General features: G+C 47.4%; 1 protein-coding gene across 3 annotated transcripts in view; it reads right to left on the reverse strand.

The window, feature by feature from the left end:
- Positions 1–24,518, reverse strand: part of TCF25 (transcription factor 25) — a 372,469-nt gene that overhangs the window by 337,332 nt on the left and 10,619 nt on the right. For all 3 annotated transcript variants that reach the window (XM_029608348.1, XM_029608345.1, XM_029608346.1), the window contains exon 3: positions 17,255–17,323. In XM_029608348.1, the coding sequence (XP_029464208.1) occupies positions 17,255–17,323 (69 nt within the window). The remainder of the gene's footprint in view (positions 1–17,254; positions 17,324–24,518) is intronic.

Below are 24,518 nucleotides of genomic sequence, written 5' to 3' on the forward strand. Positions count from 1 at the left end.
TGTACCTTTTCTAATTTTGCTAGATCTTTTTTTTTAGATGTGGTGACCAGAAGTGCACACAATGCTCAAGATGAGGTCACAGCATTGAGCAATACAGAGGCATTATGATATTCTCTGTTTTATTCTCCATTCCTTTCCTAATAATCCCTAGCATTCTATTTGTTTTCTTGGCTGCTGCTGCACACTGAGCAGAAGATTTCAGCATGTTATCAACAATGATACTTAGATCCCTTTCCTGAGTGGTGACTTCTAATGTGGAACCTAGCATTATGTAGCTATAATTTGGGTTACTCTTCCCTAAATGCATCACTTTGCATTTGCCCATATTAAATTTCATTTGCAATTTGCATGCCCAGTCTCCCAGTTTTGCCAAGGTCCTCTTGCAATTTCTCACAATCCTCTTGTGATTTAACAATTTTGCGTCATCAGCAAATTTGATCATCTCCATTTCCAGGTTATAGGAAAATTGGTTCTTACCTGCTAATTTTCGTTCCTGTAATACCACAGATCAGTCCAGACAAGTGGGTTTTATTCATCCCTACCAGCAGATGGAGGTAGAGAACAAAACTTTGGGCACTACCATATATCCAAGAGTGCCACCTGCAGTCCCTCAGTATTGGTTTGTACCCAAGCCAAGATAACTTAACAACCGGGCGAACTAAGCCCCTGGGATGGATACCCCTGAACTGGATAGACAAAACATTGCAACTCTAGAACATGTCAAAAATCCCAATAAATTGTTTTAAAAGCCTTTCTTTGTATGAGCCCACAGGCCCAGCAGCAGAACAAGCAGTCTTTCGGCATAAAACCCAAGGGTGGGCCTCTGGACTGATCTGTGGTATTACAGGAACGAAAATTAGCAGGTAATAACCAATTTTCCTTTCTTGAACATACCACTTATCTGGACTGATCTGGGTATGTACCAAAGCCCCCCTATACTGGGCGGGAACCCGAAAGATCTGCTCTCAGCACACTCTCACCAAAAGAAGTCGCCTCTGGGGCACGCACATCCAAACAGTAATGCTTAGTGAAAAGTGTGAAGCAATAACCAAACTGCAGCCCTACATATCTCCTGAGGAGACACCAGTTGATGCCGCCTGAGCATGAGTAGAATGGGCCTTAAGCCCCAACGGCACAACAAGGCCCTTGGAAACATAGGCAGCGGAAATAGTCTTTCAACCAGCGAGCTAAGGAGGGCTTAGACGCCTTCTTTGGGGGAACCAAAAGGAAGAGAACACAAATGATCAGAGCGACGGAAGGAGTTGGTGACATTCAAGTAATGCAACAAGGCACATCGCACATCCAAAAGATGAAAATCCCTGCCCAAGGAAGGATACCGCACCCAGTCCAGGAAATCTGGTAACTCCAACGTCTGGTTCACATGAAAAGCAGAAACCACCTTAGGCAGGAACAAAGGCAACGTTCAAAAAGACAACTGGTAGGTCAAGATCTGGAGAAACGGATCGCGGCAAGAAAGATCCTGCAACTCCGAAATCCTCCTAGCTGAACAAATGGCTACCAAAAAGACAGACAGTCTTCAAGGTAATGACTTTTAAAGATGCTCGATCCAGTGGTTCAAAAGGATCCTCGCAGAGGGCCCGCAACACCAACTTGAGACTCTATTCTGGACACATGTTGCAAAGAGGTGGATGAAGATGCTTAACTCTCCTCAGAAAATGCACCACATCCGGATGGGAAGCCAAAGCCTTGCCCTGTACCTTCCCCCCCTGAGACAACCTAAGGCCGAAACCTGGACCCTAAGTGAACTATGAGCCAATCCTTTGGACAGGCCCTGCTGCAAAAAGGACAAAATGTGCAGCATGGAAACCAGAGGATCCAACCCCTGTTGTCCACACAAGGTTTCAAACACTTTCCATACTCTGGAATAGGCCAGGGAGGTAGCAGGACGCCTAGCCTGAAGGGTAGCAGTCACCGGTTCTGAATACTCCTTCAAACTCAATCACCACCTCTCAAAAGCCAGGCCGTGAGACAGAAGCGATCCACCCGATCCGAAAATATGGGATCTTGACGAAGCAGACCCTGCAAGTGGGCTACATGTAGGGGCCCATCCACCACCAGATGAACCAGATCTGCGAACCATGGACATCTTGGCCACTCTGGCACAACTAGCACCACAGAACCTGGATGAGCCTCTATTCTCCTGAGAACCCGCGCTATTAGGGGCCACGGAGGGAAGACATACAGAAGGATTCCGGACAGCTAGACATACGAGAGCATTGAGGCCCACCGCCCGACTCCCTCTGGTGGCTGAAGAACCTCTCCATCTTGGTGTTGAGACTTGCCATGAGGTCCAGCTGAGGAGTCCCCCAACAGGCGCAGAGGAGAGTCCAGGCTTCCATGGACAGTTCCCACTCCCCTGGATCCAACTGCTGACGGCTGAGATAGTCTGCTTGGATGTTGTCCACTCCTGTAACGTGAGGAGCAGCAATCCCCTGGAGATGGAGCTCTGCCCACACGAACAATAGCTAAGCCTCTCGAGCCACAGCTGGACTCTTGGTTCCCCCCTGGTGGTTGATGTAGGCCACCATCGCGCATTGCCCAAGAACACTCGCACCATGCAGTTGCGGACTAAGGGGAGAAACACCGGAAGGGCCATGCGTACTGCCCTTGTCTCCAGCCGATTGATGGACCACGATTGTTCTGACGCTGACCAGGGTCCCTGCGCAGACTTACCCAGGCACACTGCACCCCAGCCCCGAAGAGTGGCATCCGTAGTAACCACCACCCAATCTGGGACTTTGAGGGGCATCCCCTTCTCCAGATTGCTCCTTATCATTCACCAGGCCAGACTGGATCTGGCCTCTACCGGAAGGGGCAGAGCCAGAAAATACTGATCTGATAGGAGGCTCCAGTGGGACAACAATGCTCTCTGTAGGGGACGCATGTGAGCAAATGCCCAAGGTACCAGTTCCAAAGTTGACTCCATCGATCCCAGCACCTGTAAATAATCCCAGACTTTGGAGACCGGCAGTCGAAGCAAGCGAGCTATCTGAGCCTGAATCTTGACCAGCCTTTCGAAAGTGAGAAACACTCTGCCCTGCTGCGTGTTGAATCAGGTGCCCAAGTACTCTAGGGACTGGGAAGGCACAAGGTGACTTTGGTAGATTGGTGATCCAGCCCAACGATTCCAAAAGAGATCTCACCCGGAGTATTGACTGCGCACACTCCTGTGACTTTGCTCTGATCCACCAGTCGTCCAGATAGGGGTGCACCAAGCCCCCTCCTGTCTCAGGGCTGCCGCCACCACTACCATCACCTTTGTGAAGGTCCAAGGAGCTGTGGCAAGGCCAAAGGACAGGGCCCAAAACTGAAAATGTTGGCCCAACATCTTGAACCTTAGAAACTTCTGGTGGTCCTGTCAAATGGGAATGTGCAGATAGACCTCGGTGAGATCCAGGGACGCCAAAAATTCTCCTTTTCTGACCGCCGCAATCACAGTACGTAATGTCTCCAACCAGAATTGTAGTACTTTCAAACTCTGGCTGACCTTTTGGAGATCCAAGATGGAACGAAAGGTGCCCTCTTTCTTGGGGACGACAAAACAAATGTAGTACCTTCCACGCCCCTGTTCGGAAACCGGCACCGGACTACCACCTCTAGGCTTAACAACCTTTGAAGAGTCTCCTGAACTGCCTCCCGCTTGATTTGGGAAAGACAGTGAGACTCCAGAAACACCAACCAGAGAGGAAGAGAAAACTCCAAGGCGTAACCTTTCCTGATGACTTCCAGCAGCCACTGGTCTGAGATTATCTTGGTCCACTCCGTAAAAACGGGTCAGCCTGCCTCTGATTGCCAATGACGAGGAGTGGACCTGCCTGACTTCATTGGGAGGATTTAACTCCGCCTGCTCCCTGAGTGGATCCGCCTCTTGCAGCTCTTCCAGAGCCCCGAAAGGACTGTTGCCTACTCGATGACTGCCTTGTCGCTGAGGATCCAGCTGATCTGCCAGGACAGAATGGTCACGACTCACGAAAATGGGGGTCGAGAGGAGAAAGACTTCAGTGTCGACTTCCTATCCTCTGGCAGCCTATTTCCTTTGGTCTCCCCCAAGGATTTCATAAGCTGGTCGAGGTCCTCACTGAATAACAGCTTACCCTTAAAGGGAAGGTGACACAGCTGCGACTTAGACAAAACGTCCGCTGCCCAGTTGAGGAGTCACAACAGCGGTCTCGCTGCCACCACCAAAACCATGCCATGAGCTGTGGTCCAAATGCGGTCGTATAAGGCATTGGCCACATAAGCGAACTCTGCCTCAATCGTCCTGGTGGCAGATTGTTCCTGCGGCCTCTGGATCCAACACAAACAACCTAGCTGCATCAGAATGGCACAGACCGCCGCTCGAAGCCCCAGGGCCGACACCTCAAAAGCCCGCTTGAGCTGCACCTCTAATTTCCAATCCTGAACTTTCTTCAGAGCGGTGGTGCCGGCAACCGAACTGTGGTCTTCTTGGTGTCCGCAGAAACTGCAGCATCCACCTATGGGACCTTGAAGGAATCTAAATGTTCCTGCAACAAGGGATAAAGCTTCGACATTGCTCTTCCCACTTTCAAGCTGGAGACCGGGGACTCCTCACAGCTGATCAGCTTCTGGATCTTCTTAGGAATGAGAAAAGCATTGGGAGGTCTCCGCAGTCCATCGAACACTAGATTAAACCCTTCATTATCCGAATCCTCCAGGGAGAGCTTAACCCCCAATTCCTCCAACACCTGGGGGATAAGCAGGCACAGCTCCTCCCTCTTGAACAGGCGGATCACCCGCGGGTCATCGCTGTCCCCTTCTGGGCCATAAAGGCGCCCTGATCTTCCTTGGGTTCCTCTGGGTCCTAGGGGTGCCCCTCATCTGGGTCCGCATCCAGATCTCCCGCCAGAGATAAACCCGCTTCACCCTGAGGGTCTTCTGAATCCTCAAGCATTTGAGTCCAGTCGCACTGGGCGGGTCCCAAGACTGGCCCCGCGAGCCCGCAGAATTCTTAGGGCGCCCACTCGCCCTCTTAAGAGTCCACAGGGCTATCCTTAAATTGTTGCTTTCCCGCCTCCTGAGCTAGGAAAGGCCTTGTGAAGCAAGAGGACAAACTTGGGCAAAAACCTCCTGGGTCCCGGTCCCGGTCCCGGTCCCCCCCCCCCCCCCCCGAGGGCCCTTCCGGACTGCTGGGGTCCGAATCCGCCGGGCCCTCCGCCCGAGGGTGCACCGCAGGAGAAAAGGGGGGGGGGGGGAGAGAAATCCCCAGAGCCCTGGGAAAGAACCCCTTTATCCAGATTCCCTTTCATGGGGGCAGAACCGCGATTCTGCGCCCCCCCCCAATGTTGCTGCGGACCGCGAGTCTCTCCAAGATTTAGAGTGCTTGGAAGAAGCTCCCTCCCCCCTGCTGCACAAACCATGCAGAGGAAAAGGGAATTAAGAGAAGCAGACCTCACGCCACAGGCCCGGCAGGTCTCCACAAGCATCATTGGGCCTAAAAAATAGCACGGCTCACCTAAAATCGCAGGGGAGGGGCGCACCACGCAGCCGGCTGAGACACGAGGGGGCACACTGCTGCTGAAAAATCCCTTCCGCCAGCGGACAAACGCACGTGCGAACACCCCGGCAGAAAAAACACACTAAGGAGGCACTTCCCCCAGCCGGGGACTCCCTCTTAGCACCACCAGCGCCAATTTTCCCCTCCCTGCATGGCCCTATGCCTCCAAGGCCAATCCTCAGCGATCCCGCCAAGCAGGCCGCCTGACAGGCTGCTCAGACACTGTCTGAGCTGCTGAGCCTCGCAAAACTTTTTTTTTTTTTTTTTTAAAGACACAGCCAAAATTCAGCAAAGGCAATACAATTAACAGGGGGATACTTCCTTGAATCTCAACCGGCAGGCGGACAGGGCTTTGGGCCCCACTGAGGGAACCAGTCCCCTGACTGTCAGTGGTACCGGGGTTGCGGGCTAAAACCTGGCAGGGGTATCCATTCACCCGGCTTAACCTGAGGGATGGCCCTCCAAAGGAATCCTAATCAGTCAGGACTGCAGGTTTAGCACCTCTACCATCTGCTGGAGGTAGAGAAATACTGAGGGACTGCAGATGGCACTCTCTGATATATGGCAGTGCTCAAAGTTTTGTTCTCTACCATCTGCTGGTAGGGATGAATAAAACCCACTTGTCTGGACTGATCTGGGTATGTTCAGGAATCAATATAGATAAATGGGCTCTGACCGACGTGCCGTGAATGTGCAGTAGAGAGTGGCTCTGACTGAAGTGCCGCGCATGCAGATCAGAGCAGCTCTGATAGCTCTGACCAAAGTGCCGCGAATGCGCAGGAGAACAAACATCTCGCCCATGTTAATGGGCGCAACGGCTTGTTATAAATATATTAAAGAGCACTGGTCCCAGAACAGATCCCTGAAGACTCTCTGTTTTCCATCTTTTAACCAGTTAGCAATCCACTGTCCCCTATCCCATGACATTTTCATGACAGACTTCTTGCCAAATACTTTCTGGAAGTCCAGAACTATAATCAACTGGCTTACCTTTATCCACTATTTTTGCCCTCAATAAAATTTAGCAAATTGATGAGGCAAGGCTTCCTTTGGCTAAATCCATGTTGGCTTTGTCCCATTAAATTATGCCCATCTATATGTTCAGCAATTTTGTTCTGAATGATAAGTTTCTACCATTTTGCTTGGCACAGATGTCAGACTGACTGGTTGTAGTTTCCCAGATCACCCCTTGATCCCTTTTTAAAAATTAGCGTTACGTTGCCAACCCTCCAGTATTCAGGTACCATAGACGATGTTATTGATAGTTTACAAATTTTCAATAGCAGGTCCGCAATTTCATTTCTCAGTTCTTTCAGCACTCTGGGATGTATACCATCTAATCCAGGTGATTTGCTACTCTTTAGTTTGTCAATTTTCTGTAGTACATCTTCGAGGTTCACTGAGAGTTGTTTCAGTTCCACTGATTCATCACCTTTGAATACAATTTCTGGCATGGATCTCTCTCTTACATCTTCCTCAGGAGTACAGATGCAAAATGTTTAGTCTCTCTGCAATGGCTTTGTCATCCCCAAGTGTCCTTTTTACCCGTTGATCCTGCGAGGGAGTCCAATTGACTCCCTCGCAGGCTTTTTACCTTGAATGTATCTGAAAAAGGTTTTATATGAGTTTTTGCTTTCATGGTAAGATGCTTTTCAAATTCTCTCTTTGCCTTCTTTATCAATGCTTTGCATCTAACTTGCCAGTGCTTATGCTGTTTCCTGTTTTCTTCATTCGGATCCCTTTTCTATTTCTTAAAAGATGTTCTTTTAGCTAATACAGCCTCTCTCACCTCACCTTTTAATGATGCCAGTAGTCGTTTGGCCTTCCTTCCACCTTTTCTTTTTTTTTGTAATTAACTGTTTATTCACAGGGTAACAAACAGAAAACAAACCAGTGCATAACAAGAGACTCAAATCAAGAATACAGGAAATGCAACAAATCCACATAATCATCCCTGTCTTTTAGATGTTATCGAAAACACCCCCCCCCAAGCCACCCCCCCCCCCCCGGTGAAAAGAGATAATAAAACAAAATACGTTGTGTAATAACAATATAAAAAATAAAACAAAACAATATATCATGGGCCACAGAGATTATCTAGCGTCCCTTCTCTCAAGCACTGAGCCACTCCCAGAAGAATCCAGGAAGAACAGAAACCAACCATGTAGTACCATAGGGAAGGCAAGCTCAGATAGGTACCTGACTATGTGTCAATTGCCATTGCCGATACCATTTCCACGGCTCATCAAATTGTACTAAGCGGTCATATTTAATTGCAGTTAGCCTTTCCATACAGTAAACCCAGTGCAGGCATCCCAAAACACTATCATACGGGGGGACATGAGCACTCCGCCAATCCCTAGCCAGGACCCCCCTCACTGCCAATATAACTGCCTTCACAAAAATACATTGAAATTTAGTCAAAGTGGCCACAGGAAAGTTCAAGAGCACAATCTGGGGAGACATGGTCACGGAGGCGACCAGCACCTCACATAACCATCTCTCTAGCTGTCTCCACAGGGGCTGCAGGGCCGGGCAGGACCACCACATATGGAAGTAGTCACCAATCTGCCCACAGTTCCTCCAGCATTGATTACTTCTACCAGGGAACATTTTATATAGCTGGGCCGGCGTATAGTACCACAGAAATAATACTTTATAACTATTTTCCAATATGGAGGCAGATATGGTGCTACGGCTAGTCCGCAGAAAACACTGGTCCCAGTCTTCTGCCGAAATGCTAGACCCTAGATCTTTTTCCCAAGCAAGAAGAAACTTGGCAGTATGATCTCACACCGTATTTAATATACCATAAAGTTTGGAAATAACCCCCCGTACTTTATGCGCCTTATCACAGATGCCTTCAAACATGGATTTCCCTTTGAGCATATCTGGCAACACAGCTTTAGAGTATACAAAATGTCGTAGTTGGCCATAGGCAAAGTAATCTGTGGGCTCCAGTTGAAACTGTACCTCAAGGTCATCAAAGGGAAGGATGGCGTCTCCGCCAAACCTGTCCCAAGGTGGTTAGCCCTTTCTGAGCCCAGCAAGAAAATACCCTCCCATCCCTCCTAGCGGGGAAGGCCGCACAACGGCGAATAGCGGTGGAATAGACATAGCGCCTGGGGCCCACTATATAAGAACGCCAAGCCCTCCAGATTGTCATAGTATGCGCCGTACAGGAGGATATTACATCTATATAGGGTGGTCGGGTATCGGGAGACCAAAATCCTTCACGCAAGAGAGGGTCATTCATCATTCCCTCCTCTATCGTTACCCATTGCTTACAAGTGGTCGTGTTATGAAATTAGACAATTGCCTTAAGCTGGGCTGCAACATAATATTTAAGAAGTTAGGAACCCCCAGTCCCCCGCTAGCTTTAGGTTGGTAAAGAACTGTCCTGGACACCCTCGGGGGTTTCCTTTTCCAAATAAACTGAAATACTTTCCGTTGCAAAGTTCGAAGATAGCTCGAGGGCACCGGACAGGGCAGTGTCTGAAAGAGATATCCAATTTTTGGTAAGAGGGACATTTTTACAGCTGCGACATGCCCCAGCCAGGACACAGTTAGCCGGTCCCAGCATTCAAGATCAGTGACCAATTGTTTAAACATGTTGGGATAATTTAACTGATATAACGTCTCAAAATCGGGGCCCAGGAGGACTCCCAAATATTTGATTGCTTTAGAGGCCCATTGAAGCAGGAAAAGACCTTTAAGCTGCTGAACAGCCTCTGGGCTAAGAAAAACAGGCGGAAAAAATATAAGGGATTTAACTAGTATACATTTAACAAGACAAAAAATCCACTAGTTAATGTTCCTTGTGAAGGCACCACAATGAGTCTTGTAATTTCGAAGTTGCTATTTACAATTAAAATATCTTTTATTCTGCTATTATTAAAAAAAAAAAAAAAAAATTTTAACCATATATTTTGACAATTTTATTATTTTTCCATTTTATCAATTATTTTTATAAAAGAAGATTAGACCTCAGCACCGGCATATAATTCTGGCAATAAGCAGAGGTTTTAAGCCGAGTTGGTACAATCACCGGTCTATAATCTTCCCATATATTTTTCTGATTTTTCTTTAAAAATTCTTTGTTGTATTGAAGTGTGCAACCTCAAGGATATTAGTTGCACTGAAACTTCAATATGTTTGAACTTCAACTGCAACTTCAAAATATTTAGACTTGAACTTAGAACCAATAGGGTTTCTGGTGGTCGTGATTAAAAATAAACTGAAACAGTTTTATGCTGTGCCACCCGACTTCAACTTAGAACAGGCGAGCCTGTTTCTTGAACTGGCAAATAATATCATTACTGTCCCGACAAACAATTACTTATCTTGAATCATCACTTGGTTTATAGCCCAAACATATTCATGGCTGAGGGGACCGCTTCAATTTCTTTGCGGAAGCCGCCAAATTGCCGACGTTGTCAACGTTTCGGAACCTGCATCAGGGCGGTCTTTTTAGTGGACAATGCCGTCTCATGACCACCAGAAACCCTATTGGTTCTGAGTTCAAGTCTAAATATTTTGAAGTTACAGTTGAAGTTCAAACATATTGAAGTTTCAGTGCAACTAATATCCTTGAGGTTGCACACTTCAATACAACAAAGAATTTTTTTAAGAAAAATCAGAAAAATATATGGGAAGATTATAGACCGGTGATTGTACCAACTCGGCTTAAGGCCTAAGAAAAACAGGCAACAGTTCAGACTTAGCAGTGTTAATTTTAAAACCGGATACCTTCCTATAATCCATTAATTCCTGGATCACAGCAGGAAGAGATTGGTCAGGGTTCGTGAGGGTAAATAATGTATCGTCTGCTTATAGGGTGATCTTATGTTGTACTCCAACAATAAAGATACCATGAATCATTCTGTTCTGCCTGATTCTTTCAGCTAATGGCTCTACACAAAGGGAAAATAAGAGGGGCGACAGAGGACACCCTTGCCGTGTAACTCTCCGGACCTCAAAGTCTGCCGAGTAGCCCCCATTGATTTTAAGACATGCTGATGGTGAAGCATAAAGCGCCCGGACCCAGCTAAGAAAATGTACATCAACTCCCATCTTGGACAGTACCTTAAAAAGGAAGGGCCAGTGGACTCTGTCGAATGCTTTTTCCGCATCGACTCCAAACAAGACTGAGGGGCATTTAAACCTGCGAGCAATGTGCATAAGGCTGATAACTTTCCGAACATTATCACCTGTTGTGCAGCTAGGCATGAACCCGCCTTGGTCATCATGTATCAGCAGGGAGATAATGAAATTCAAACACTTAGCTAACACTTTGGCCAACAACTTCAGGTCCACGTTTATAAGAGAGATAGGCCTGAACGAGCCACAGTGAGTAGGGTCTTTTCCAGGTTTAGGGATGCCCACCTGATTGGAAGAGGGCAGCAACAACCCACCCAGTCGAAGGTAGTTAAACAAGTCCACTAAAGGACTGACTAGGAGGTCTCGAAATTTTTTGTAAAATAGCGGGGTATACCCGAGACCTGGGGCCTTCCCGAGTTTCAGTTCAGTTATAGCCTCCAATACCTCCGCTGCTGTAATAGGGTCCCCCAGACATCTCGCCAGTTCCGGATCTAAACTGGGAAGTGTAACATCGGCTAGAAAGGCATCTATGCACTCATCCTTAATATTAGGATCCTCAGCATACAATTCAGTATAAAATTGATTAAATCGGGCCCGAACTTGTTCCACGTCGCCTAGTAAGGCGCCCTCTCGGCTTTGAATCTGAGTAATCTGAGATTGAGATACTCTAGCCTTCAAGGCATGAGCTAATAATCGGCTAGTTTTGTTACCGTGCTCATAATGGGTCTGTTTCACTAAATCCAATTTATATGCAATAATCAGCAAGGTCCAAGGAATGCATCCGGCAACGAATCTCTTTAATTTGCAAAAGTAAGTTAGCTGATGGAGCCCTTTGGTGCTCTTGTTCAAGACCTTTCAACAGAGCTACAAGGGTTCGTCGTTTCTGCTCCTTTTCTCGCTTAGTGAACGAAGCAATAGATATGTTTACCCTGCACCACTGCCTTAAGGCAGTCCCATCTGACCACTGGGGAAGTATCAGAAACAGGATTCAATTGTAAGTATTCAGTAATGGCCTCCCTAACTTGTAGTTCGGTCTCCCTACCTTTCATCAGGGAATCATTTAATTTCCAGGGCCTATAACCAGAGGGTTCCTGAAACCCCCACCCAACCCACCAGATCGGAGCATGATCAGACCAAGAAATACAGCCACCCCAGATGCAGAGGCAACTCGTTTGAGAGATCTGTCAATCAGGAAAAAATCAATTCTAGTGTATAGGTCATGGGGGGTTGAGTAAAAGGTATAGTCCTTATCAGCCGGATGTTGCTCACGCCATATATCAATCAGGTTCCAGTGACCCATAAAGCGGCATAGGGCTTTCCTGTCCGCCGCAGAGCGGTGGGCTCCCAGTTTCAAACGATCCACCAAAGGATTAAACACTAAGTTAAAATCACCCCCCACTACTAAATTTTCCACAGGGAGAATTAAGATGGAATCCAGCTCCAGGAAAAGCACTCTTTGCATAACATTAGGACAATACACATTAACCAATATCAAAAGCTCCCCACTGAGACGTACATGAACAATAAGGAAGCATCCTTGGGCATCACGATAAACAGAGTCTACCTGGGCTCCCAAATCCTTAGCAATGAGAATTCCCACACCATGATACTTATGAGCAGGAGTGTTAGCAACGAGAATGATGGGGTCATATTGTGGGGCATATAGCAACCTCTCATCCCATTTACACAGATGGGTCTCTTGTATAAACGCGACGGACTCTTTAAGAGAAAGCAATTCCCTAAGCAGGACCGACCGCCATAACAGAGCAAAGAACCTCCCCTCACAAAGATCAAGAAACAATAGCACAGTGAAATCTGAGAATTGGAAAACTGCAATAGACTTGTCCAAATATACAGCCCATGATCATCCATGGTCCAAAATGTTCTTGCACAATGATAGAAAAACATCTCTTCACCCACCCCGAAATATGTAGTCGCCACGTGGATCGTAGCGTTTCATGGAGGAAGTGCGAACCCTCAGCCCTCCCGCCCCCGACTATCAATAGAAAAAGTAATACTTCAAAGACAGTCCGGTTCCATTCAGGCAAACAACTTAGAAACCAAAGTCTCTCATATACCTTGTTTAATGTAACGCCTTAACAGCAACTGTTTTGTTATAATGGAAACCGATATGATTTGATATTTGTATCGAGAATGTCAGTATATAAAAATTCTAAATAAATAAATAAATATATGATATTCCAGAGAATTAAACAATTCTTGAAGAAATACAGCAGCCTCCTCTCAAGTGGCCTCCACTGTGGTGGCCTCCAATGTCGGGCACTTCAATCTGGAGCCTCGCTTGCCCTTCCGTTGCCACTTCGGTTTGTCCACAGGCGCCCTTCAGCAGACAGAGGCGATCCCACAAATCCCAGTGGTTCTAAGAGCGGGCAAACATCATCCTCGGAATTTATTCTAGAGGTGGTCCCACTTATGGTGAATGACAGTCCACAAGGGAATAGCCAACGATAACGGATGTTCTCCCGACGCAAAAAAAAAGGATCACCGCCTGTAGATCTCGTCGCTTCTTTAAAGTGGTAGGAGATAAATCACTATATAGGGCAATGTCGTGCCCCTCCCATGAAATATTTCCCCATTTTTCGAGCCTGTTGCATGATCTTTTCTTTGAGGGCATAGCTGTGTACACAGGCGATAATATCCCAGGGGACATTTTTCCTTGGGCACCCAGAGAACGATCAGAAAGTGAGTCCTCTGCTTCCCTGGCATTTAAGATAGCTCTACATATCTTGCGCACCACAAGGTCTGCATCCTCAAAACCCTCAGTTTCGGGAATACCTCTGAAGCGGATATTAGACCTCCGTGAGCGATTTTCTAAGTCTTCCATTTGAGGGCAAGATCCTCATTATGTTTCTGAAGCTCAGCCATATCAGATTTGAGAGATGAGATATCTGCACTTTGATCCTCCATCAGCCCCTCAGTATCTTCCACACGTTTTCCAAGCTCCAGGAGCTCTGTTTTAAAATCAGTAAGGACTTCTTGCATGTCAGACCGCAGAGACTGAATGTCTTTTTGGATCTCCTGAAACCATAATTGAAAATCTGCTGTAGTTGGGCTGCGATCAGCACCAGGGGATCCCGTCTTCTCCACATGGGAGTCAGCCACAGCATCCGCTATTTTGTTTTCGTCCGGGTCCGCCTGAGCTCGCAAGGCCGCTAAACGCGATCCGGGCGCGTCGTATAAAAAACTTTTAAATCTATAGTTTTCCTCTGCGCCATCATCCCGCGGCAATTCACACTGCCACTCGGTACTTGGGAACCGGAAAAACGCCGTTTAGTGGCCTTTAATAAGGGGGCAAGCCGGGAGCTACAAGGTCACACGTCTGGCTGCATCGGATGACATCACTTCACCCCCCCCCCCCAATCGGGTGACTTCACTTCCCTCCCTCAGGTGATGTCACTTCCCCCCCCCTTCCACCTTTTCTAATGCATGGAATACATCTGGTCTGGGCTTCCCAGATGGTATTTTTAAACAATGTCCAAGTCTGATCTAAACTCTTTATCCTTTGCAGTTGCTCCTTTCCATTTTTTCCTAACCATTTTCTTCATTTTATCGTAGTCACCTTTTTGAAAGTTAAATACTGTCACAGTAGATTTCTTTAGTGCTCTCCCTCCAGTTAAGGCAAATCTGATAATGTTGTAATCACTATTGCCAAGTGGCTCCAGCTCCATTATTAGCTGCAGAAATCCATTGCTTATTCTTGAAATCTTATCTACCCCTTGGGACACTGTCAGGTACCTGTGACCTGGATTGGCCACTGTTGGAAAGAGGATGCTGGGCTTGACAGACCCTTGGTCTGACACATTATGGCAAGTCTTATGTTCATCCCTTTGGAGACGACATGGAAGCAACTTCATTTTAAACCTTATGGTTGGAACTATATCGACAAATTAGTGGAGCCAAATCACAGAAGGTAGGCGAGACAAGCTAATGCTGCCTTGGTCTCAACTTCACAGTTCCTGACAGCGTGGAAGAGAATATGAACAGGGCAGCCATGATAGCAATCATTGCTCTGCTCTTCAGCGGTAACTCAGCTAGCATGGAATCTATTTAATGTTTGGTTACTTGCAACACGGATTAGCCACTGTTGAAAACAGGATGCTGAGCTTGATAGACCCTCAGTCAGACCCAGTAAGGCAAATTCTTATATTCTTATCTACAGAACCTGAATGTAATCCACTTTGAAGTGTCTGAAAGGCAGAATATAACCTTTATTACCACAACAGAGAATATAACATTACATTTCATGAAGCCAAAGGCCAGTTGATGCTGAAGGAGTTATTGTGGAAAGCTGTAAGAAAAGCCGAGCTCTTACAATAGCGTGATTTGGCTATAACAAAGCCGACGGCATTCCATGTTCTGGGATCATAAATTGTCTTGAAATCTTCAGAATGTATCAAGTTCACCATGAAAATGTGACAAACTTTGGCTGGTCCGGAAACTCTGTGGTCCGCTGCACACTGGGTTCTGTTTCCCCGGACAGCTGGGGATACTGCAGAGGGGCATCTCCACCATTGCTCAACAGTGACACCAGGAGGCCCGATTTAGGGTCCATATTAGCTGAGGTATGAAAGATGTTGTGATTTGTTGTCCCTGGCCAAGGACTGAGTTAGGAGATGAATATCAACATCCAGGAAACCCTCTCCCCACCACCAGGAAGTTGGGAAAGGAGACGCCATCAAGCAGTGTCAGTTAAATATAGGGCCTCATTTTCCAAACGTATCGCACGCGAAATGTCCCTTTTCGCGTGCGATACCAAAATGGGGGCGGAGTCGGGGTGTCACTGGGGCCGACTTCGCGACGACAGCGCACACAGCGAAAAGGTAAGTGCCTATTTCGCTCCCAATAGCTACACCTCCTATGGTGGCGCTATTGGGTGCGAAACCGGCTAGCGCAGGCCCGCCCCCCGTTTCGGCCCCCGCCCCTCATCTTCTAAAGTATCGCAGGCCCATAGTCTCCATCTGCAGGCATGGATGCATAAATCCAGGAGTCTGGAATGATCTGGGTAGGTACAGGGAAGGTCTGATTGAAAATGTGACAAACTATTCTCCATCTGACATCAAGATCCAGTGAGGAATAGCTCTTTCGGCAAAGGATGTACTTTAATCCAGGAAAAACAAATTAACAGAAAAATCAAAATTTACTATGTACAGATGTTTTAGAGTTTTACAGCTCCTTTTGTTTCCATTTAGAGAGAAAACCCTTAGTAATAAAAAAGTGTTGCTGGCATGACGATGCTATTTGGCTTAGAAAAATGTGTCAAAATTCTAGAAAAAAATTAATAGAAATGAAAACACTTTATATAAATGAATGAATCCAGGAAGTTGCATACAAATACCTGGGAGTGGATGAAGATGTTACAATTCAACCCAAAACAGTCAGAAAAAAAAAAAAAGGATAAGTAAACAGCATTATAAAATCTTTAAAACTTGTCATGGCACGGAGACTGGCTGGGTATGGGAATTTCCCCAGAGTAGCAGGGCCAGATTCTAGGCAATGCTGGACAGGATCTCCTGTCTGACCAGCCACCTCCCTTGCAGGTTAAGCCCTTGGGTTCTGGTAGTCAGCAGGACTTAGACAGTAGCTGGAGTAGAGCAGGCGTTGGAAGAAAATACAGGGACAGGCGATGATACAGGAACTGGAGACATGCTGGAATTGAAAGCCAGGAATGGAACCGGAGGCACAGGTTGGAACTGGAGACAAGGCCAAGGCCGTTTCCTCCTGATCCCCGTTAAAGTAAATTGTAATAACCCCTTTCCTCCCACACCCCCTTCTCTCAGGCCATCCCCCCTCTCCCTCTTATCAATTTGTTTTAAGTTCCTTGATATACCAATTTGTTTAAGTGCACCCAAGTTATCCCCTCCCTTGTTCTATGTAAGACAATCTCTGTTACTGTCAATGTTTTGGTTGTAATGTAAACCGGATTGATAATTAACTCTGTTAATTGAACTTCGGTATAAAAAAGGTTATAAATAAATCAAATAAATAGGACTGGACGTGGCTGTGTGAGGACTTCTGCTAGCGGGGAGGCTGCCTAGCAGCCAGAATCGTGACAAAACTAATACTGTAGAAAGCTTTAAAATGAAATGAATAGGACTAAAAATGTACCCCAGTGGCTACAGAGAACAAGTCGTGATCACAGAAAGCATTCCTATACCAACAAATAAAAAGCCTGATGCCAGAAAACCAGATATAGCAATAAAGTAAAAAAAAAAAAATACAAAGTATTGCAATTAATTATTCTATGCTACTTAAGAAGAGACAGAATTTCTTCATGTACACTGCAAGCACACAGCACTAGAAGTAAATCTGAGAAAGGTCATACCTAATGTACCCTGGCTTAAGAGTGATGCTCATTCCCATTGTGGTACATGAAAAACCAACCTGAAGACATCCTGAGAAATGTGTTGTATATGTAGTATTTGTGAGAATGCATTACCCAGCAGACCTTTTTTGTTTAGCTTTTTCAGTCTTTTTCTTAAAGTCTCAAAACAGTATAGGCACCCTTCTATGACTAGGCTGAGTATAATGGAATTAAGATGTACTCTGTCCACTTACTTACTCAGCTAGAATAGAAAAAAATTCTGCCTAGAAAGGTACCTGAGATTCTCCTGCTGCGCGTTTCTTATTTTTCCTCCTCTTTTTCTTCTTCTTTGGTTTGCTACTCGACTATAAAAGAATAAAAAATAATGGTAGCATGCTTTTAAACAAAATGTTCAAAGAAATATCAGAAGCATGCATGAAATTAAAAAATTAGTTCTTACCTGATAATTTTCGTTCCTGTAATACCATGGATCAGTCCAAACCATGGGTTATGCCTCCCTTCCAGCAGGTGGAGACAGAGATAAACTTCAAAGGCACCCTCAGTTAAGCCGGTGTGCCTCCTGCATCCCTTCAGTTTATCGAATATCAAAGCAGAATAGGGCTAGCAATGAATCAAGCAAGAACAGAACTGTAAACATGAACGCATAAACATGAAAACTGTAGCTTTCTTTCTTAGTTTGCTGCAATAATACAAATGAAACTTGCGCATGCGGACTGTATAGATCACCCTATTACCCATTCCCAGTCTTTGAGTGGGTGTTTGGACTGATCTGTGGTACTACAGGAACGAAAATTATCAGGTAAGAACTAATTTTCTTTTCCCTGTACATACCCAGATTAGTCCAAACCATGAGATGTACCAGAGCTTCCCTAAACCGGGTGGGACCTCGTAAGGCTCGCGGGCAATACGCCACTGCCAAAGTCTCCGGGCGCCTGAAATTCCAAGCGGTAGTAGCGAGCAAAAGTATGTAGTGTCTTCCAAGTAGCAGCTCTGCAAATCTCTTGAGGCGATACCAACTGGCATTCAGCCAATGAAGCTGCTTGCAAATGAACCGAATGGGCCTTCAGGCCCTCAGGAACTGGCCTCCCTTTACAAATGTATGCAGACGATATGGCTTTTCTTAGCCATCGAGCAATAGTTGTTTTAGACGCCTTGTGCCCGCTCCATAAGACAAAAGATCTGAAACTCTGAAAGAATTAGTGACCTCCAAGTAACGCAGCAAGGCACGCCGAACATCAAATCGACAAAGCTCTCGTACATGCTGTAAATCATTTGACAAATCGGGAAAGGCCGGAAGCTCAACTGATTGACTAAAATGGAAAGATGAGACCAACTTGGGTAAAAAGGAAGGTACTATACGCAGAGAAACTCCCAAGTCCGAAATCCTCAAAAAAGCTTACCTACAGGAGAGAGCCTGTAACTCAGAAACTCTGCGAGCTGAACAGATAGCCACCAAAAACACCGTTTTCAAGGTAAGGTCTTTCAATATTACCGTTTTAAGGGGTTCAAATGCTGGATCAGACAATACACGAAGAACCAGATTAAGACTCCAAGAAGGACAAACCGGACGGACCGGGGGCTTCAGATGCCATACTCCTCTGAGGAAACGCACCACATCTGGATGCAACGCCACCAAGCTACCAACCAAGGAACCGAGGGCCGCCACCTGTACCCGAAGGGAATTGAAGGACAAACCCTTGGCCAAACCATATTGCAAAAAAAATAAAAATAAAAATAAAAATTTAGCATCTGAGCAATTGTAGCGTGCCTGGGCAGAATTTCTCTCTCCCAGCACCACGTCTCAAAAACTCTCCATACCCTGATGTAAGATAGGGAAGTAGATGTTTTTCTGGCTTGTAGCAAGGTAGTGATAACCTCCTCTGAATATCCTCTCTTAAGCAATCTCCTTCTTTCAAAAGCCAAACTGCTAGACAGAAGCGAGCTGCCTGGTCGAAATATATAGGCCCTTGATGGAGTAGGCGCGGAAGATGCCCGAGCCGCAGCGGTCCTTCCATGGCCAGATTGATGAGATCCGCAAACCACGGACATCAGGGCCACTCTGAGTATCCTTCCTGGGTGACCTTCTATCCTGCGAAGCACCTTGCCCACCAAAGGCCAAGGAGGGAACATGTACATGAGAACTGAGGTTGGCAACCCCCTCTGCACCATGATCTCTTCTGCGACTGAAGAAGCGAGGAGCCTTGGCATTGTCCCTCGTCACCATCAGTTCCATGTGGGGAGTCCCCCACCTGTGAGAGATGAGATCCATTGCCTCATCTGAGAGCTCCCACTATCCTGGATCTATGCGCCTCAGACTGAGGAAGTCCGCTTGTATGTTGTCCTTCCCAGCAATGTGGGAGGCTGCTAGCATCGCAAGATTCTGCTCCGCCCAGTCGGCTACTGCTTGACATAGGCCACTGTCGTCGCATTGTCGGAGAGAATCCGAACCGCCTGGTGGCGGCAGAGTGGGAGAAATTGTTGCAAAGCCAAGCAAACCGCTCTGGTCTCTAGGCGATTGATTGGCCATCCGGACTCCTCCGGGGACCAACTGCCCTGCACAGAATGATATTGACAGACAGCTCCCCAGCCAGAGAGGCTAGCGTCCGTAGTCACCACTGTCCAACTCGGAATCTCCAGATCCATTCCTCGAGACAGGTTGTGCGGGCAAAGCCACCACCCATGACTGGACTTGGCGTGATCGGTGAGAGGTAGAGGGAACTGAAAATTCTCCGACTTGGGATCCCACCGGGAAAGTAATGCTCATTGTAAAGGTCTTATATGAGCAAAAGCCCAAGGAACCACCTCAAGAGTGGATGCCATCTAACAGAGCATCTGAAGGTAGTCCCAGGCCTTGGGCAGGGGAAGATCCAACAAGCGATGAACTTGTTCCATCAGTTTGTTTCTCCGGTCCGGCAGAAGGAAAACTTCCCTGACTGCCGTGTCGAACCTGGCTTCCAGAAATTCCAATGACAGAGGAAACTAGGTTGCTCTTGGCCTGATTGATGACCCAACCAAGGGATTCCAGAAGAGTGGTCACCTTGCGGATCACCTCCACACAGCCATCCCTGGGTGAATAAGCAGGCCTTAATTCTGGAGAAATGCCGCCACCACCACCATGACCTTGGTGAACGTCCGGGGTGCGGTCGCTAGCCCGAAGGGTAGCGTGCAGAATTGGTAATACATTCCCAGGATTATACATTGAAGAAACTTTTGATGATCTTCGCATATGGGAATGTGCAAGTATGCCTCCATCAGATCCAGAGAGGCCAGGAATTCCCCCTTGCGTACCGCCGCGATGACGGATCACAGGGACTCCATACGAAAGTGTGGCACCTTGAAAGACTTGTTTACCTTCTTGAGGTCCAAAATCAGCCAGAAGGACCCCTTTCTTTGGAACTACAAAGTAAATGTAGTACCTCCCTTTCCCCCAGTGCCCTGGGGAGTCCGGCTTCACCGCTCCCAGAGCCAGTAGGCGCTCGAGAGTCTGACGAACAATCTGCCATTTGACTTGTGGGCCGCAAGGAGATATTAGGTAGAAGTCTCTTAGAGGCCGAGCAAATTCCAAAGCGTAGCCTCATTCGATTATGCTTAGCACCCACTGATCAGAAGTAATGTTGGCCCACGCCTCGTAAAATCGGGACAGGTGACCCCATACCCGAGGGATTGAGGGATGGGCCGGCCCCATCTCATTGTGTATTCTTGGAGGCGGGAGAGGAGGTGGCACCACCCTCTCGGAAGGCTTTACGCCCCCGAAAGGACAAAGACCAGGCTTGGTTCCTGGGTACTGCTTGCCGTGGACTGGCTGCTTGCTGCCTGTTCTGATGAAATCTTCGTTGTCCTGAAAAGCGAGAGCGGGATGAAGGAAAACCTCTGGAGGGTTTCGGTCTGTCCGCTGGACTTTATCAACTCCAAATCCTCCCCGAACAAAAAGCCCCCTTTAAACGGCATAGCACCGGAGCCACAAAAGCCTTCTTGCTGACACCGCCAACGACAGAGCACGAGAAGAAATGCGGATCAGGTCACATAGTGCATCCGCCCCATATGCCAATACAGCTTCCAAATGCTGCACCTGTTCAGACTCCGCCGGAGGGAGATCATCCCGAGACTTGAGCAATTGCTGTACGCAGCACAGGCTCGCACGCAGCATATAACTACTACACACTGCCACCCAGATACCCAGGACAGACACCTCAAAAATGCGTTTGAACAGCACTTCCAGCTTGCAGTCCTGCAGGTCCTTGAGAGCCATCAAGCCTGCTACCGGGATCCTTGACAACCGCCGAAACCAAAGCGTCCAACTTAGGAGACCGCAATAGATCCAAAAAATCATCCACTAAGGGATAAAGCTTATCCATAGCTCGTCCAACCCGCAGACCAGCATCCGGAGCATCCCACTCCCTGGTCATCAGCTACTGCAGCATGGCATGGACCGGAAAAACCCGGGTCTGCATTTGAAATTCCGCTAGGACTGGGTCCACCGAGTCTTGCGGTGGAGTAAGCAGGGGAAGCTTCACCCCGAGCTCAGAAAGAATTGCAGAAATGAGAGGCTCTAATTCCTCTCTCTGAAACAGACGGACCACCTTAGGGTCATTCCCCCCCCCCATGGGGGAGGGGGGGGGGGGGCGCAGAGAAGCCCCTGCATCAGCCGCCGCATGTCCCGGCACCACTGGGGCAGCAGAGCCATCTGAAGCCACAGCGCCTTTTAACTTACCTACCCGTAAAGATGCGGGTCCGTCCGTGCGCTTGGCTACCTTGGGAGCCGGTCCCTGCACAGGTCTCACAGCTTGCGGAGACCTGGAAGCCAAAAATGCTTTGTGCAAAAGGAGGACAAAATCTAAAGAAAAAGAATCAGGATCAACATCCTGTCCCCCTTGGAATAAATCCTGGTCCTTATCAAACAAATCATCAGGAATGGCAGGGACCGGTGACAGGACTGGAGGAAACAACCCCTCCCCCATAGCATCAGCCTGAGCTGCTGCAAATGTGCCTAAGATGGCTGCTGTCCCTGCATGGAGGGAAAAGGGATCAGCACTGAAATCACGCTGAGCTGGGCGTTTGGAAGCCCTTCAAGGCTTGGGCAATGCTGCAGACCCTGAAAAGGAGCTGCCTTCCCCACCAGGTAAGTATTGGGAGCAAATCCTAGCTCTAGAAAGCCGTGCAGTGGCTTCACCACATGCTACACACAAAGATGGCTGCGGCATCTCGATATTTGTTTTTTGGGGTTTTTTTAAAGCCAAAGCAGCCCGGAGTAAGAGAGAGACTGGACCACCAGTAATCACTTACCCGGCTTCTTATCTGCCTGGAGCCCCGTGGGGTTACCAACCCCAGCTCCTTTAACCTGCCAGAGAGGATGACCCCGCAGGATCTAACAACCCCCTGGGAGGATAGAGAAAACTTCTCTCAGTAGAACTGTCTTTTTTTTTCTAAAACTTGCTTGATTCAGAACTTATAGCTAGTTTACTTTTAGATAAATTTAAGGGATAGCCTACACCCCAGAAACAGGGCAAGATTGCTGGGTTTGCATGACCTCCATCTGCTAGAGACAGAAATACTGAAGGGATGCAGGAGGCACACTGGTTTAACTGAGGGTGCCTCTGAAGTTTATCTCTGTCTCCCCCTGCTGGAAGGGAGGCATAACCCATGATTTGGAATGATCCGGGTACATACAGGGAACTACAGATATGCTACAACCCGGACAAAACTCAAAACACAATATCCAAAAACTCTATCCACAAACAACATTGTAGAAATAGAATATCACATCACGCCTTTATGAACTTCATTGCTAGCTGCCCTCCCTCTTGCATATCAAGTGTTATATTTGCTCTCTGGGGTCGCCAAACTATAGCTTATGGGCCAGGCCTGGTCTGCCATATTTTTCTTCCTCCAGCTGGATCTAGCCCACAGTGTTTTTTTTGTTTTTTCTTCTTTCAGGTGCAGTGGTGGCAGCAGCAGAAAGACTAGCAGGGTTTCCCCAGGAACTGCCAGCAGAAAAAGCCAGTCTGACCTGTGATGCTGGAAAGAGCAACAGACAGGGAGGTCAGCCCTGCCAGTAGAAAATCAAGAGGCGGCAAGATGGATTGGGTGAGTGACTGAAGGTTGACAGAGTAAAAGAAGGGAGGGATGAATAAGGAGGAAGAGGAGGAAGGGGTGGGATGAATGTAAGAAAGAAGGGAGGAGTGAGAATGACAGAAGGGTAGTGAGGAAAGGGAGAAAACAGGAGGGAATGGAAGGGGAAATGTGAAAAAGGGAAGTGAGGAGAGGGAGGCAGGAGTGTGTTTCACCTCAGGGGGCAGGCAGGGCTCCCTGTTGGCAACTTCCAAGAAATCTAGAAATAGTACTACTAACATGCTTGGGAACCCTGCCTTCTTTCTCAGCATTTCAAATCAATAGAAGGGCCAAACATGACATAGCCACCCTCCTCGTTCAGCAAAATCTGAAGGAGACCACCCATCCTTCCTGGTCCTCTTAGTGATTTAAAAAATCATATATGACTCTTTGTCTGAAAAGTTTGGGGAGCCCTAACTTACGGTAAAACTTTAGCTATGGCAATGTATCTGCTGGGCCTCTGTTGCTAAACTACAGTTCAGCTCACATCCATGAAACTCAGCAAAGTATTCACACAATATCAAGTCTCCAAACTGGTCAAAACAGCAGCACCATTATCCTGCCACTGCATTTATTTCATCTTATACTTTGTGCACAAAGTGAAACAACTCTGGGGAAGGGATATGTGTTCTACATTTAAGGATATTGTTGTACATTTTTCTCATAATACATGCTCTGAAAGAGAGTTATAAGAACTTCTGTAGCGACTTCCTGGATGACATCACTGGGGTTGACAGCACTGTGAGCTGGCTCCGGGCCCGCCCTCCCCCCCCGAATCGGCCGCCATCCCTCCCTTAAAATTATAAAAAACATTTTTTTCTCAGCTGGATGTAGTGCAGGACGTTGAGGGCTGCTATTTCGCCGCAGTTTGGTGGAAAAACGAGCATCCAGAGACCCGCAGTGAGCCTGAGATTGGTGCGGCCTACCTGGCTTCCCTGGTGAGTTTGCTCCGGAGCACCTCTGCTCAAATCGGCCGCCATCCTCCCTCAGTCTGTTTTTCTTTTGCCTCTCTGGCGTTTGGTGGTAATAAAGGACGTGTGGGGCTATCGATTCGCCGTGGCTGGGGACCAAAAGGAGGGCTCTGCGACCTGATATGCGCTAAAGATCGGCGCGGAGTCCCCAGAAGAAAAGGTATAGTGTAGCCAAGATGGCTGCTGCCATCGCAGGAGATAGCACAGCTCCGGTGGCAGAGGTCTCCGAGACGGCCCTCCTAAAAATATCTGCTAGGGTTGCTGAAGTGCTGGATGCCAGGCTGTTAAAAATTCAATCCTCCATGGAGGAAATAAAGAATGCAGTAGAGGGACAGGCTAAAAGGCTGGATGAGGCGGAGCCTAGAGTATCTGATCAGGAAGACCAGCTGCATACTGTGGAAAGGCAAGTGCAAGATTTCACATTTTTTTCTCATCCTCATAGCTCTTATTCAAGGTTGGA

This window comes from Rhinatrema bivittatum, chromosome 7 (assembly GCF_901001135.1).
Source record: "Rhinatrema bivittatum chromosome 7, aRhiBiv1.1, whole genome shotgun sequence".
Classification (NCBI taxonomy): domain Eukaryota; kingdom Metazoa; phylum Chordata; class Amphibia; order Gymnophiona; family Rhinatrematidae; genus Rhinatrema; species Rhinatrema bivittatum.